At 48.5% G+C, this 17,893-nt stretch overlaps 1 protein-coding gene across 4 annotated transcripts in view; it reads right to left on the bottom strand.

The window, feature by feature from the left end:
- The window catches only part of Mbp (myelin basic protein), a 110,585-nt gene that overhangs the window by 58,031 nt on the left and 34,661 nt on the right, over positions 1-17,893 (bottom strand). For all 4 annotated transcript variants that reach the window (XM_021150283.2, XM_029471817.1, XM_029471815.1 and 1 more), the window contains exon 3: positions 5,526-5,613. In XM_021150283.2, coding sequence (XP_021005942.1) covers positions 5,526-5,613 — 88 coding nt within the window. The remainder of the gene's footprint in view (positions 1-5,525; positions 5,614-17,893) is intronic.

The following is a 17,893-nucleotide window of genomic DNA, read 5'->3' as shown; positions in this document are numbered from 1 at the left end:
AAAAACAGCAAAAAAAAAAAAAAAAAAAAAAAAAAAAACAAACCAACAACAACAACAAAAAAAACCCCACCTGTTTTCCAGCCATAGTATCTGCAAGACTCAAGGTTGCAAATGTTCACAGCGTTTGCCATAGATGACAACTTTATAGGACGTTCTGGGATGCCAGTGACTATACTCGCTGTAACTGCTGTTTAGTTCTTCTCTAGCCCATGAACCATGCAAGATGGGCACATGTCCCCAGCTATGGGTAGTGGAGAGCAGCAGAAATGCCAACGGACCTGCAACAGGCCCAAACATGGCTGAGCTCGGGGTTTGTGATGTGCTTGTCTGTAAGCAGGGTTCTCACTGCCTCTGCCTCCTGAGTATCAGGATTACAAGGGTGTCCACGACAACCAGATTGCCTACCCTCTCTCTCACTGATGCCCTTGCTGTTAGGATGGAAGTGGGCACCTCTGGCAGGAAGTGAACGGGAACAGTATAAAGTGTAAGCTGGCAAGTGAACCAGATAACACCTCTCAGCTTGTAGGCAACCTTCTCTTGTCCTTTGCCTGGGACCTGCCACCCACCTCTAGTTGGACAGGGACTTGAGGAGGCTTCAGCTTCTGGGAGCACTGCCTCCCTAATTCTGGGTTTTATTCTAGCATGGGAGCCTGCATCCCTATCCCATACCCATCCAAGTCCTGGCTCAGCAAGGTCCAGCTTTGTCTGTCCAACTCTCCGTCTTTGGGTCGGATCAGGTCTGTTGACAGACGGCTGAGGCTTTGACAGAAGGTTATCCCAAATAAAGAAGCCAGTCGGCAGGACAGTTTGTGGCCCGTGACCACCATGTAACTGTCATCTCTAATAAAAATGTGAGCTGGAAAATTCTTAGAATTTGTTAAGCGCAACTTTGCATCCTTTAAAATGGCTGTGTACAACTCTGTAACTATAGGGATGGCTATAACTGTACGGGACACACCGGGAAGCATAGCTCTCGGGAGGATGAGGACGGAGGATTGTACTGAGTTCTTGGTTATCCTGGGCAACATAGGAAGATCTTGTCTCAAAACCCAAATAAACAGGGCTGGGAGGATGGCTTAGTGGTTAAGAGCTTGTTGCTCTTGTAGAGGGCCTGAGGTTTGGTTCCCAGCACCTACATGGTGGCTCACAACCATCCATAACTACAGTTCCAGGGGATCCTAGGTCCTCTTCTGATCTCCTCAGGCGCCAGGCGTGCACATGGTGCACATAGATGAATGCAGGCAAATGCCCATGTGCATAAAATAAATAAAAACTAAAACCGCCAGAAACCTAAATAAAGAAATAAATAAAATCAGGAGCTGGCATAGCCACACACTTCTGGCTGTGCACATGTGGACGCTTTACCATTCACAGAGGTTCTGCCCTGCCCCCCTCCTCACATCCGAGGAGCCAAAGAAGCAGGAAGCAAAAATCGCACAGCTCTGCCACATCCCGTGTGACACAAGACATCTGACTTGCCATGTCGTTGGCCACATCTCACACTTAAACCCCAGCACAGCAATCACGGTTGTCATAGCTGCATCTTTATGTGATCTAGACCTCATTGTCTTTGGCTAATCTATTGCTTCCTGTGTGCCGCCTTACTATAGACCGACTCAAGCCGTGGGCAACAGAGACAAGTGCTTGCAAACATTTCTGACGAACATGTTTTCCACCAACACTGAACACCTGCAGGTTCGTCTCCATCACCTGGACCTTCTGGTAACTTTCCATAAGATTTGACCTCACCTGTGTGCCTGACAGACGCATGAACTAGGGCAGCAGTGGAAGGAAGAGGTGACCCTGCTATTCAGCCATCCTTGCCTGGACCACCTGTCAAACCTCCGCAGCTTGCGCACACATCGAGCAGTGTCTGAGTCCTGGACTGTCTAGAAGGAACCAGTCACTCCTGCAGAGCAGTGGCGCCCTCTTCTGGTATATGGTATATATTACTAGAGTTGCTAGTCTTCAGGAGCCACCCTGTTTTGAGAGCTCTGAAGGAAAACGGGTGGGGCCTGTTGCCTTTCTTCTCCACAGCCTTCAAAAGACAGGATGGTTTGTGCAGTGTGGGTGTGTGGCTCAACAAAGTTTAAAACCTGGCCAGCTGAAAAATACTCTGGTTCCTCAAAATGGGGTCAATGGGGTCACCATGGTTCCCTAGGCTACCGTGCTGCAACATTTCCTTCCTCCTATGTATCCAGGCAACCAGGCCTGAGGTGTAACCACAGTGCCGACAGAGGAAGAGGATGGAGAGACTTAACTCTGTGCCTGCTGAGACACTCCCCTGAGACCGAGGCAACCTTTCAGTGGTATTTTACCCGTTAACTAAGGTCTCAAAGCTTGCATGCAGGATTGCCTCTGGACTGCAAGAGGCACTGAGGAAGTGAGGCTGGATTTCGTTCATTGCCTTAGCTTGGGCCTTAGAGCCATCAGAGGTAGCACTTGTGCCCAGTCAACCCTGCCTGCAAACTTCTCTCTGGCTGTCCAGTTCATCCCATCCAAGAGCATTGTTTTAATGGTAATAGTATTTCTCTTCCGACCCCGTGATGTCCAATATCCTAGGGTATGTGCATCCTGTAAGAACGTGCTGGCTACAGGAGACAGGTATCACTAATTTCGACATCCTTCGCCTGTCCTCTGACACAGAAGTGAAACGATATCTGAGAGTTTAGAGATGACCACAGTAGGGCTGCAGTTGACTCCATATTCACAAAACGCAGTGAATTTGTCAAGGGGGCTTGCTTTTCTGGAATGCTATGAGCCCCCTGGACGGCCAGAGAAGCCCTTATGAAGCGGAGGGGGCTGGTTTCATCTGGAACCACTATCAGTTTATAAAGAATTCTCTGATATATTTCCTAGGTCTATGGTCCATGTTCAGGCTGGAGGGATGGCTCAGTATTACAATTAATATGAAGCCCGGCAACCTGAGTTCAATTCCTGGGACCCACATGTTGGGAAAAAGATTCAGCTTCCAAAAATTGCCCTCCTCTGACCTACACCTCTGACCTATACCCACACACACACACACACACACACACACACACACACACCAACCACCAATGAAAACAATAAAACAGCAACAAAACCAAAAAAGCCCCAACCAAACTAAACCAAACAAACAAAACAGAAAAGTCAGCCAGGGTCACTGGAGTTCTTTTCTTCATGTGTCATTTTTCGTCGTTAGCCTGGAACCCGTGTACATCCCAGAGAGGGCCAGGAGGCCAGGTTATCAAGATCAAGGGCAGGGCTTCGGCAGCTCACCGGATCTTTGGTCTGTACTGCTGAGGATTGCTGAGGACTCCTTGGGGCCCAGCCTCCCTGACTCAGGGTTGAGTGAACCTAGGACACATCTGCAGGCAGCAGGTTCCTCACACACCACTGGGCTCTGACTCACCAGTACCGGTATGAGTTGTGCATGCGTGAGGGTGACTCGGATCCTACTGTGTCTACACTGCAAGAGCTCTGAGGTGCCTTCATGCCACAGGCGCGAGTATATCTGTGTCTCAGACCTCAGGAACAAGCACTAGCCACCATGTTGTGGAGAGACCCGCAACTTCTGCACTGCTCTACCTTCAGTCAGGGTGAAGGCGGCTTCAGGGCAGACAGCTTCAGGAATCAGTGTTTATACAGTCAGAGGAGGATGCTCACAGAGGCCTCTTGTAAGACATGGTTTGTGCCTTACATACATTTTGTATGTGTGTACACACACATATACGTATATGCACAATGTTACACAAGGGCTGCTATCATTATAAGTAAACTAAAAATCGGTTCATTGGGACTAATGCCACAGCTCAGTGGTAGAGCAGTCACTTAAACATGTGTTCAACTCCTGAATTCAACCTCTACCATAACAAAATATCATAACGAATACTAAAGATGACACTAAAGAAAATGCAAACTTGAGCATATATATTATGCCTTCCCTTTGGTACCCCTGATACTCCTCTGTGTATATAGATGTGTGTTACTTCTATGGACATACTTAGAAAACACAAGTAAAGGGTCCCAGCAAACACAGTATAGGCAGGCATCAGGCTCTGTGCCATGCCTTGCCCTGAATACTTTAAACTGTATACTTTGCTGTCAGGTAGCCACAACTACTATCTTTTACTTTCCCCTCCACCACTAAAATAAACAAATAAATAAATAAACACCCCACTTCCTAAAGACAGGAATGCCCTCGGAAAATTCCCGTGGAAATGGACACAGCCAAAGAAACGGGAGAGCCCCTCCCCCACTGGCCTGCCAGTCACTGTATTTCCAGCCCCCGGTCATGGTTTTCAGTCCTGGGGGTCACATTGATCTCAGAGGCTTTTCAGCCACAGATATCTGCTCAGGAAGGACAAAGCACAAAAGAAAGACATTTTGAAGAAACCAAATTAATAAGCACGAACAATAACGAGACAGCAGGGTAGATGCTGCTGCCTAGTGGGGTAAAGTGTGAAGAGAGACCTTTGCATGGGTAAGTGGGGGCTAGGGAGTGTGGCTAAGGGCACTGGCTTTGAGTGACCTGGGCCATGATCCCTGCGGTGGCAGGGCCTGGCTGCTGTGTCCTCTTGGGACAGTGGGTTCTTACCATGAAGGCTGGCTCCCAGTTACACTTCCGTTCTCATGTCTTCCTAAGGGAAGACGAGACATAGCGTGCCCCTAGGGCTTTAGATAACCGCACTCCTCAAAAAAATCAGATGTGGGTGCTCTGATAGGAAGAACCAAAACCCGTGTGCAGGGAGGTGTGTGCCCGTGAGGCAGCAGAACGGAGTGTTTCGTAGACCACAGTTATTCCAACAACAGCTGAGTCACTATCTCCAGGCAGCCCAAGTACACAGGCTTTGGCAAGCTCACTTCCCCATCAGCGCGCTTTCAACAATGTGGGGCTTGCTGGTGTTCCCACACACTGGCATGGAGGGAGGGAGACTGCGAGGAACCCGAGGGGTACAGGGAGCAAAAATGAACACAAAAATGGAACAGGGTCCTAGGTCACGTGAGAGAGGGTCTCCCGGAGGGCAGTGATTGCCACACCCCTGCCCAGGCTTGTTTACAAATAAAGACAGAGGTGGAGAGATAGCCCAGTGGGTAGAATGACTGGCTACACACGTGAGTCATGAGTTTGGCTCCCTAGAATCCATGTAGAACCAAGTGCAGCAGTGCACATGTGTAATTCCTGTGCCAAGGGAAGGAGACGGAGGTGGAGACTGCTCTCTGGAAGTTCATAGATGAATTAGCCTGGTGTAAGCAATAGTGAACAAGATACCTTGTTTCATATAAGGCAGGAGGTAAAGACTCACACTCAGGATGTCCTTTGGCTTCCCCACAGGCACTGTGCCACGTGCAAGCTTGTGTTCACATCCGGAAACACGCGTACACAAAGACCAAACAAAACAAAACCAGAAGCAACAACAATAACAAAACCCCACAAAAACATGGATGGACCCAGGCCTCTGAAATACAACTTCCCCAGTAAGAATGCGTGGGCTCACAGTCCAAACATGATCGGGGGCTTTCCCCTTTTAGCTGCTACATACCAAACACATCACTGTCCTCTGAGGCCGTCTGAGAAAGCTTGCCCACGCTTCTCTTCTTTTCAGCCTCTCCTCGGTGAATCTCACCATCCTGAAAAAAATAACACACAAACAAACACAGTTAGACACATTCAGATCCATGTGGTTACATTGTCTTCAGTGGGCGATGGGGCTCAGCTCCGGGGACTCCTTTGCTCTGCCACAGCACTCACATGTGCTCTGGCTCCATCCCTGCAGATGCGTTCACAGGAAAGGGTTTCAGTGTCAGCCTGAGTAGAACATAGTAGCCAAGCAATTCCTGCCTGCAAGCAGACAGGCTGCCTTAGGTCACTCTTAGATTTCAGAGGGCTTACAGAGGCAGACTTGACATAGGACCATATTTCTTTGAATTCAAACTAAGGCTATTCAGAAGCCAATCAGGACTCTGGGGACAGAACCAACACTAACACTCAGTGATGCTTTGCTGTGGTAATAGTTAATCTCAGTCAGGGGTTTCTACCCCACCTTAGAACATTCAGTTCCCAGATAAAAGACACAAACCTTTATATTTATGATGAGCCTTTAAATAAAGCACCAGAGCTGGCCACAGTATCTACCCTCGAAGCTCTCAGTGCCTACTTCCTCATCAATCACGCTGGGGTAGGACTTGCCACGCCCCACCTGGGCTGCTCTTACTTTGACTGGGCAGCCTTCATGGCCATGTTTTCAAGGTTCATCTACCCCATGCCATCTTCTCCTCTCTCCTCCTCCTTCTCTCTCTTCTCCTCTGGTGGAGGTCCTGCCTCAGAGCCCAAGCCTAGGAACTGACACCCCGCCTACCTCTCTTCTGCCCAGTCATAGGCTGTAGGTATGTTTATTCAACCAATAGTTTTAAATTAAGAAGCAAGGTTACATAGCACCCCTTGATGAAGAGTTCCTCATTGGTGAGGAGACCAGACCTTAGGGGCTAGTATTTAGGATTACAATAAGTAGCAAAATACCAAACCTCAACATTGTGTTCCTGAGAGGGAAGGAATAGCCCACGGTGGGAGGGCTGGGCTGCCCCCCACTAGGTGCCTGGTACTCCCCAGGGACTCTATGATGGGAGCAAGGGAACATTTCCTGCCTGCTCTTTGGGCTTCCGCTGAAAATAAAGCATAGTTATGTTTTATTTTATTTTACTTTTTTTTTAATGTGTGTATGCATGGGTGTACATGAGGCCCCCAGGAAGCATCCACCTGGCTCTCTGAGACAGCATCTCTCCCCTGCTGGAAGCTTGCTGATTAAGCTAACTTGGCTGATCAGCAAGCCCTGCGGATCCACTGTCCTCTCTAGCACAGAGATTACAAGCAGACACCACCATTACTTTGCTTAACTTCAAATTACTTTGAGACAAAGTTTCACTCTACAGCTCTGGCTGGACTGGAACTTGCCAGGCAAGTCTTGAGCTTGCGGCCCCTCCCACCTCTGCCCCCTAAGTCAGATCATAGAAGTACACTACCATGAGTGGCTTCTGAGCTTTTGCGTTTGAGTTTAAATGCTTACCGTATAGTTAATTCGTAAATGTAGGGAGCAGCTAGTGTTCTGTTTCCTTATGTGCGTGCAATCACCTCACTGGTTAACTTTAATGTGCCATATTCAGAGAGCATATTGAATTCAGACCCAGCCTGGTGCTGGTGTAGCACTGAATCCTGCCTGCCCCTACTCCAGGCTCCCTGCAGTCCTCAGAGAGTGAGTCCCTGGGCTGCCTGGAGACCCTGCTGTTTGTTTCCAGATGGTGATTTTAGTCATAATTGGTTCTACACCAACTCTGGGTGGCTTCTCACAGCCGCAGCACCTCTGGGCAGGGAAACGTCTGCAGCCAAGAGAACAGGCTGCCACCCTTCCCAGACTCAGCACCCAGGTCCCTGTGTGGTTGTCATCGGCCACCAGTGCACAGCACCTGTCTGCACCAGTGCACAGCACCTGTGCCTCCACACCAGTCTGCACCATTGGTCAGTCCCTCCGTTCCTAAGAGCCTTTAGCCCAGGTCAGATACACAGTTTCATTTTTCTTTCTTCGCATGGGGTCTGTGGGAGGTGGAGCGGCAGGCAGGCAGCAATTGAGATAACAAGCCCCACCGTTCTAGCCTAGGTGTACAACGACTTAGACACTTCTTTGTTATCTTTGTTACCTTAGGCATGGACTTAACCTCTTGACCTCAGTGTCCTTTATTTTCCCCCTCCTTTGCTCTCCCTCTCTCCAGTGCGCCCCCCCCACCTCGCTCTGGCCTATAGGTTATTTGTTTCTCATTACAGATGGTTGTGAGCCACCATGTGGTTCCTGGGATTTGAACTCACGGCGTCTGGAAGAGCAGTCAGTGCTCTTAACCGCTGAGCCATCTCACCAGCCCTCAGTGTCGTTTTCTATGAAGAAGAAATGAATGCTCTATTAAAGGAGATGGAATAGAGGTGGATGCCTTCCAGGTATACCAGCTCCTGGTGCCCGTGGTGCTCTCAGCTTGGCTCCGTGTCTTTTTCTCTTGGTACGTGCATGTGGGATGCTGTTACCTGGCTCCCCTTTCTTGGTGTTCTCTTCCCTTACTCTAGCAGTGCTCTGTGAGGATAACTGGCATCCCTGGGGGCCAGAAAGCAGGTCCAAGAACAGCTCCCACTACCAACAGGCACACAACCCAGTCATCTGTGCACCTTGCCTTCAGAATGCATGGGGCTGCAGCCTAGAGAAGCGAGCACTGCAGAGGCAGAGAAAGGCTCCAGCGTCCTTGGATGTCCCGGGTTGGGCTGTGTATGAGTGATGGCTGGTGAAGCACTGGATATTTCCTGTATCTGGAACACCCCCACCCCACCCCCACAGATCTCTTGGTAGCGGGAGCCCAATCTGATGCCTGCAGAGGAGATAGGATTGACGACTGTGTGGGATTCAGACGTGGAGTCTGCCACTGGTTGTGATAGGAACGTGCATGTACTTGGGGTGGGTGGTGGTCCACAGGCAGTGTGTGTGGGGGATGCTAACATTCCACAGCAGACAGTCCTCATTAATGGAGGACCCAGCTGTAGCATCTATCTGCCTGGCCGTGGATGAGAGTCTCAGCCAGGGATCCCTTAGCAAACAAGTTCTGGGTGCTTACAGCATCAGTTACACGGAGGGTGCCTGTAAGGCTCCCCAAAGCAACTACCGCCAGTGTGGTGTTGTCTATGAGGTTAACCTACATTCTAGAAGCCAAGGCTCGCATGTGCCTGCTGAGGCTGGTGGTAGCAGACGCACGAAGCTTCCGACCCATAATCATATCTGCTATGTGTCTTTCCTCTCTTTTGTTTTTCAACAAACTTTATTCCTAGGGTCTTTGGTATCTATTACCATTCCCAAATCCTCCCCGAGTCTTAGCTGCTCACCTTCACTGCCCTCTATGGGGTTCCCTGTCCCTTAAAACATGTCTGTGTTGTAATTCCTGTCGCCCGGGACTCTGACCTTGTATGGAAACAGGGCCTTCAGAGAGGCGATAAGGCTACGGGTGATTAGTGTGGGCCTAGTCTACTGAGTGGAATCCTTGTCACAGGGAAAGCACACAGCCATGCAGAAGGATGGCCCTGACACAGACAGAAGCCAGGACACAGGAAAGACGACGGGGCATCTAGAACCAGGGAAGGCCGGGAGACACCCGCTCTGGCCTTTCAGAATATCGAACAAACTCCTTAACACTTCATTAAGATCAAAGTCTGGTCATGTAGGTTTCTGATTTATGTGACTGTTGTGGAAGCCAGCTTCAGACAAATGCTGGTCCACACAGCCAAAGATGGTGGAGAGAGGAAAGCAGTGACCTCAGTGCCAAGGATATTCTAGGATTCTAACTTATCAGGAGCCAGTAATCCATCTCATCTCTGAGAAAAACAGGAAAGAGAAACTCCCGTGGCCTTTGACCTTTCCAATGTCAGGGAGCCTTGCATGAGGCCTGAGAGAAGAGACCCGGGGGCTCCCAGCTTCATCCCCACCTTCTTCTTTGTCTTCCTCAGACCTGCTGTCCGTGACGGGCCTTCCTGAGACTCCAGACTGGAGCTGCCAAGCCAGATTTAGGCTGAATGCAGTGGAGGAATCCTGGTGTGACTCAGGACCAGGCACCTAGTGATGTGCTCCGAAGTAATCAGTGTCCAGGCACCTGGGTGACACACCATCCCAGAGGAGGGTCACCTGCCATTCAGTCATTCATCTAGTGGACATAGCCATTAGCATACTGCGTAGGTGCACACGTAGAAACACATACCTGTGTACATACATCCATGCATCCACTCACTGACAGCGTTTCTGAGTCTACTCACTCACAAGCGGCAGGTGGTTTACCTGGCATTTCGGGAGGATTAGTGGCCTGGTAGTGACAAGCATTGGGGATGCGAATGGTCAGAGGATACCTTAATATATACTGTATAAAGTTCTGGGAGGTAGCAGAAGAGGCTCTGGGAGAGGAAGATGTTTCAGTGTTCTGACTCACTCGGAGACCACTTAGGAGAACAGAGCTGTGCTCTGAAGCATGGCCACAGACCACCTAACTCAGAAAGCACATGTAAGAATGGAGTTTGAGAGTTTTAAATCCCTTTAAAACCCAATGGGTCATCAAGGAACAGGTTATAGACAGAAGTTAACTTCTCCCCTCCATAGAGGACGCCCGAGACCTTGGCAACCCTGAAGCATCTATGTCTAATATCCAAGACCCAAAGCAGATCTGGCATTCAAGGCAGGGACATGCACTTAGAGACCCTGGTGTCTGGACAGAGGACCACACACGTAGCCAGCAGACAAGCCTAGCTTGGCTACATGTCTTGGCAACACCACTTCAGAAACAGTTAGAGGGCTGGAAATTTAGCTCAGTCGGTAGAGCGCTTGCCTCCCTTGCTTGAAGCAGTGTGTTTGATCCACAGCCCCACACGGATGAGTGTGGTGCTGTCATCTCAGACCGAGGAGGTAAAGGCGGGCGGGGTCAGGGGTCAAATGTTTAATGGCTAAACATGCAGTCAGTTCAGGGCTACATGAGATCCTCTTTGTAAACAATGTTCAAATAGACATGAGTGTCAAAAAAAAAAAGAGATAGAATTTTCAGGAGAGCGGGGGAGGGGGGAGGATAAACATTAAAATATAAGAAGACTATCTGTCAGAGCTTATGAGCTTTGCACCCTTCCTCTCAGACATCTGGGATAAGTCGATGTGGATGCTGTCCTCTGGCAAGTATATAAGCAAGGACCATCTGCTGGCCCTGGGTAAGCACGGTGTGACACTCATTCCTCTTTCCCTCCCCTCCTCCTTTTGTCGAGTAGGTTCTGCTTGTCAGATCCTGTTATCTCTACTCCAGTTGTCACTTGGTACCCCGACTGGAACTAGGGGTGGGCTGTAGCCCTCAAGCACAAACCTCATGTCAGACCTCTTGGCTCCTGGTCTTCCCTGTGGCTGAGAGCTAGGGACTCTGACATGTGCTCAGCCACGGGGCTGTGGAACCTGGGCCGTGCCAGGGCACCCTGCCACGGTCTTCCCAGAAAGGCGACTCGGTGAGTCTGCCGGTGAGTCAGAGGCGCAGGGCCATCGCTAAAACCTACAGAGCCACAGATTTGGGACCCAATGCCTAAGGAGGTCACACACTACACAGCCCTGGAGGACACCTGACATTCCCGGCTCCCAGTTCCGGCTTCAGTGCGGGAATCAGCAGAGAGGTGTCCAAAGTGACCAGGCAAGACATCACGGACAAATGACAATGACCTAGTACTGCTCAGCTGAGAAGAGATGTCATCAAAGAGCTGCCACCCTGGGGCCCTCAGGTTGAAGGGCAGCTGAGTCCATCAGGTGAGCCTATGACAAATCCAGGAATGGAGGTGTCAGTAATGATGGCACAGCAGGGCATGCAGCCTAAGGCCACATTTGTCTCCACTGTGGTGAACACAGTTTAGTGTCCATTCTCAGTGCCTGGGATTGGAGACTGGAAGCTGGGCCCTCCCTCATTTCTGGGACACATGGAGGACCAGTGGAATGTGGCCTTTCTTGTCCTCTGCCTTTCTCCTTCACATACAGGATCCAAATTCTCTCTCCAGTGTCCTTGAAGGCACCTCTGGGCCTCCGCTGCTCCTTGAGCCCCATGTGATACAGACAGGGGCAGTACCTCCCACAGGGCACATGTGCAGCAGACGCTGGGTTACTATGTGATGGAAAGACTCCTGTCTATTTTAAAATTTAAATCTGGTGACAATGGGGCCAAAGTCGTTAAACTGCTGAAGAATCATCACAAGAAAAGGTCCCGTGCGTGTTAGTCAAAAACTACAAAAGTAAATAAATGAATAAATAAAAGTTATAATTTATTCCTGTTCACTGCCCCCTTCTTTCTTTCTTGACAGGGTCCCATGTATTCCAGGCTGACCTCAAAGGCCATGTAGGGCTGAGGGTGACCTGCAACTCTTGCTGCTCACAGCTCCACAAAATGCCCAAGTCACAAGCTTGTACCACCAGACCGAATTTTATTTTCTCTAAAGCAGATTCTGTTCTTTTTTCTGACTCTACTTTGAGTTAGGATGGGTAACAAGGGAACTGGCTGGGGCTAGTGAGTAGGCTCAGACAACAGGAGTCTGATTTCTGGATTCCAGGGTGGAAAGGGAGGCCTGCATCCTGAAAACATCCCCCTGACTTCCACTTGTATGTCATGGCACCCTCAAACACACACACATACAAACACACACATACACATACACACACATACCCCTCATATACATGTACACATAAACACTCACACACACACACATATACACACATTCACATTCACACACAAACACACACACACATATACACACATTCACATTCACACACAAACACACACACACACATACACACATTGACATACATCACACACACACATACATCATACACATACATACACACATACATCACACACACACATACACACACATATACACACATTCACATTCACACACAAACACACACACACACACACACATACACACATTGACATACATCACACACACACACATACATCATACACATACATACACACATACATCACACACACACATACACACACCGGACCACTCTATATTACACAAGAAAGTAAAAGAAAGTGCATAGAATGGGAGAAGTCCTTGGAACTCTTTTATCTGATGTGTATCAAGTATTTATAGAGTAACAACTCCCACAGGTCAACAGCAAACACAAAGTCTAATTTAAAAAGATGGTGGAGGGTGTTTTCTCAGAGAAGCTGACCAGTAGACTATGAAAGATGTTCAATATCCTTACCTCTCCACCGTGCACATCAAAGCCACAGTGAGACCTCCATCTCACACACTAGGAAGACTGTGAGTGTGGGTGAAACTGCACCCCCAGGCCCAGCTGGTGGGCATCGCAGATGGGAACTTCAGAACCAGCCCTGGGCACATGTGATGGGACCCTTAGATATAAATGCAGCACACATCAAATGGTCCAATCATAACTAACTGTAGGATGTAATAGGGGATCCTCAGACCAGTTCTGCATCAGGTTGAATGGTACAGCTGCTGTGGAAAGTTCTGGCAATTTCTCAGAAAGTTAAACACAGGTGAACAATGAATTATATACTGTATTCCTAGGTGTATTCTTGAGAGAAATGAAACACAAGTTTATCCTAAACACCTGTATGTAAATATCCATGGAAGCATTATTTATAATAACTTCATGGAGGAAGCATTCCATATACCCATCAACCTATGAGCATGTAATTAGAACGTAAGATATCTAAACAATGGAACTTTAGTCAGGAGAGATGGAAGAAGGGAGGGAGAGAGAGAGGATAAGGAGAGAGAGGAGGAGAAGAGAGGAGAGGAGAAGGGAGGACAGAGGGAAGGGGATGGGAGGGAAGAGGAAGGAAGGGGAGAAAGGAGGTGAGGGGGGAGGAGAGCAGAGAGAGAAAGAGAGAACGGGACAGTAAGACACATATGGCAGCATGGACAAACTTTTAAAATGTAGTATTTTAGGAAAGATGCCCCACACCAAAGGCTACCCAGGTGATCCCATCCAAGTGAGCTACTATAACGGGAAAATACAGAGACAAAGGACTGGTGGCTTCTGAGAGATGGGGAGACAGCTGGGAGCAAGGTGTGGTTTGTCCTAGTCGGCAAGTTGTAAAACTCGATGGTGTGATGATGTCATAGGATGCGCTGAAACTGCACGGAGCCTTCTCAGTCTGTAGGTGGACGAACTACATCTTAGCAAAGGTGTTAAACACACACACACACACACACACACACACACACACACACAAATGCACACACGTGCACACATGGACACACACGCATATGCACATGCACACACATATGCACACACATGCACACACATGCACAGGCATGTGTACACACACACACACACACACACACACCCTACAGAGCTGGAGTACAGCTCACTGATGAGCTCTTGTCTAGCATGAGAGGCACCAGGTTCCACGCCCTAGCACTAGAAAAAGAGAAGATTAGAGGAAAAATGTCCCACACCCATTAAACTGTTTGCAGGTTTGCCCCAAGTGAGAGCTTTGGTGCACTGTGTGCAGCAGTCTGGTCTCAGGCATCTCTGAAGCCACTTTCCAGTGGAAACACCTCCTTAGCTTAGTCCTGTAATACCTTAGCTTTACAGTACAGCAGTCGGGAGATCTCTTTGGGATGTGATTAAGAGTGCAGAGGTCTTTAAATAATGAATGCAAAGAAATGTGCTAGGGGTTTTTGTTTAAGCTCCGGTTTTGGGAAGTCACAGCAGGATAAACATTACTCAGTGTGGCACTGAAACTGCTCATTGAGGTCTGTTACGCAACTGGACAAACTGGCTTCTATTTTAGGAGCACAGATACCTTGCTGTTTATTCCTGGTTGCTCCTGCTACACCCCAGCTGGCCCAGTAAGTGAGCAGGATGGTCCCTTCAGGAGGGTGGAAGAGAGAGGGATGTGTCTGCTCAGCCCGGTGCTGTCAACTGCAGTTTAGTGCCCAGTGAGTTTCATGATTAACAGAAGCCTAAGACGAACTCATCACTAAGTGAATCGAGTCAGCCTCAGAAAACCAACCACCACACACATTCTCTCTCTCGTGGGCCCTATATTTTATGTAGATTCACAGAGCTATAGGGACGGCACAAAGCAAGACTATCTAGAAAGTGAAGCGGACGAACAGAAGAGGGTTCGTGACACACCAGAGGACAGGGGGCTCAAAGCATTTTAAATACTTGTGTGACAATGCCCTTACATAGCCCAGAATGGTAACTAACAAAGTAGGTTACAGAAGGATATTTATTTAATTAAAAAGGAGCCACCTTTTAGCAACAGAATAAGGTGACAGAAGCCTTTGCTATCTTTTGGAAGGCAAATGCTTTAGTTTTGGGTAGTACACAACTGTTTTGGTTATCTTCCTATTGAATAGGAACATTCTCCTATGTTTCTTAGCGGTCCCCCATTTAACGGCTTTAAGTCAAGTCCTGTCTTTGAGATAAGGCCTATCTCTGTTTAAAACAAAACACTAATATATCAAGAGTGCAGATGTCTCCCTGAATATATGTGGATCTTCAATATGCAGAATCTTCCCGGGTTCTTCCCTCTTGCAGAGCAAGCAGCTCACGTGGGCAAACCCGGTACTGTCGAGGTAGGTAGGCACCCGTTGCTAGATGACAATCAAAGCAGCTCAGGAAAGATCAGAAAGACACAGAAGGAACGCATCAGTGCAATGAGATTAAAGGCGGAGCCAGAGAGAAACTCCCTGGGTTTTGCCATTGTGGCTGCACTCTGCCCTTTTGCCTCAAAGAACCACACCCAGGTTGTGAAATGGATCTTCCATTCTATCTCAGCAGGGCATCCTTCAAAGCCATCTCTGTGGTCCCGGGGCCTCAGGGCGAATCATGGGGAGTAGCAAGCCTTTTTAAGCTTGCTGGGAGGGCTGGGGTATAACACAGCTGGCTGGCGTCAGGTCCACACAATCCAGGGCACAGTCAATCACTTGAGCTTTGGGAAGGATGGACTGTGGGTGGAGAATATCCTGCACACAGCATGGAGCTGCCGATCACCAAGATCAATTAAGGCCAGCTCCTCCCTCGACAGCATCTGAGTGTGGAGTTCTTTTCAAAAATGCACTCAGTGGAAGGCGCCTGTGCCCCAGATGCCTCTTGGTTTACACGTGGTGATAAAAATCAAACCACAACGTGGTTACCAGAAGATCCAAGTTGTAAAGGTACGAAAACCTTCTAGAGCTTTCTACCCCTGTGCACAGGTCACATGACAACGACCCAGGAAGCACACACATGGGTTCTTCTGAGCTAGTTGTGGAGCGAGGCTTTTAAGCAGGACCTAAAAAGATGTTGCACTCAGTTCCTTCCATGGGGTTTGATCCTAGGTGCTGCGTGCTCAGTAGCTGTCTTGTGACCGTTGAGGTGTTGACTGGGAGGGCGGGGGCTGGGCTGTCCTTCCTCAGAGTGCTGAGGTACTGTGGATTCCAGCATGGAAGGAGAAGAACTCATGGGTTTCGGAAGACCTCCTCAAAAGCAGCACCCTCTCCCGAGAACCAAGAGCCCTATGCCAGATTTCCTATGGAAACACAGCAAATAATCTACTTCGAAAGCATCGAACTCCACCTCCGATTGCTTTAATTCATGTTATTTAAAAAGTGTAAATGCAATTGCTCTCCCGGTCACTGTGGCCTTTTGGAAATTAAACAAAACAAACGGAGTCATGAGTGATGAAAGTAAATGGCAAAGGCTAAAAGTGCAACCTGGGGCCATGACACGACCTTCTCCTGGTGGAGGAGGGGCAGGATGAGGAACTGTGCCCAGTCTATACCACTGAGTGTGTGAGGGGCTTCCTTAGCCTGGGGGAGGGCAGGCGCACCTGGTAGCCTTAATCTGTGCTCTGACCCCCGCTTCCATTTCTTTGTCATCTCTTCCCACCCTGGAAGAACCCAGAGTGAGACCATTGTATTTTATATTATGGAATTCCGCTGCTTAGTGTAGGCAGAGGCTCCCAGCACAAGGAACAAGCAACAAAAAGCTTCGGGAACGAGAGCTCAGCTCCAGGATAGGGGAGAGAAAGCTCAGAGTAGCTCTTTTCTCTGCTCATGAGGATTGCCAGAAAGGAAATGGCCTCTCAACACTCCCTAACTCAGCTTTGCCCTGCCCCCATTTACCTGTAAGGTTCTCGGTCATGTGCTCAGTACAGTTATGAACTGGTACAGGGTGAATAATCTATGTGGCCGCGATCCTCTATCACCACAGGCTGTTTGCACAGTTGGGGCCGGCCTTGTTTATTTACTAAGGTGTGTGTGGCTGCTCAGGGCTTACGGAGGATAATTAGGAGACATTAAATAATGAGGACTCTGTTCCAAGTACCAGAGGCAGAAGCATGAAGTTGAACTTTCTCCGCAATAATTACATCTTAAAAGTTTGATTCTTAGATTAGCAGAGCTATCAGATTGCAATAGGGAGGCGGGTTTGAGCCATCCAGATGCAGAACTGTGAACTGAGTATAAGAAGCCTTCTCTGCAGAGTGTGGTGGTTCAGGGCTGACGTCTGTGAGGGGGAATCACAGCAACATAGTGCATACACACACACACACAAACACACACACATACACACACATATATACACACACACATAGCATACATACATAGCACTCATGTTTGCATATACATACAGCATATACATACACACATATGCATACAGCATGTACATAAACACATAGCACACATCACAAACACACACATACACACACGTAGTTCAGATCATTCACACACACAAGCAGACACATGCTCCACACATAAACACAGACATTCACACCATCACATATGTCCACAACTCATGTGACTTCTCACCATCATCTCCACTGCATGTACAATATTTATAAATGAGAGACCCTTTTCCACAAGTGCACCCTGTCATATTAAAACTCTTGCTTCTGAAACTGGGAAGAGAATGGCTCAGGACTTGAGGGTGTGCTCCGCTCTTGGGAATGATCAAAGTTCAGTTCCCAGCCCCCACATCAGGTGGCTCATAACTGCCTGTGACTCCAGCTTCAGGGGATCCAAGACCTCTGACCTCTGTGGCACCTGCACTCATGTACTCGTGTGTGTGCACACATTTAAAAATAATAAAATTCATCTTTCAAAAGTCCTTCTTGAGTCCAAGGGTAAAGCTTTACAAAGCAGGCTGCTGAGGATAGAAACCACCATAGGAAGGACACATTCTACACTTTCAGAGTCTGAAGTAAACACGGCCTCAACAGTCCAGTCACCGGTGGTATTTCTGGGCTTTCTTGACATAGGACAATAATACGTGAGGTTCACAAGCAAAGGGACAGGGGAGCAGGACAGTTGCCATGGAAACAGCTTGCATTCAGCCACACCCTGTGGCATTTG

The sequence above is a fragment of the Mus caroli genome, chromosome 18 (genome assembly GCF_900094665.2).
Source record: "Mus caroli chromosome 18, CAROLI_EIJ_v1.1, whole genome shotgun sequence".
Classification (NCBI taxonomy): Eukaryota; Metazoa; Chordata; class Mammalia; order Rodentia; family Muridae; genus Mus; species Mus caroli.
This window is presented reverse-complemented; position numbering and strand designations above follow the sequence as displayed.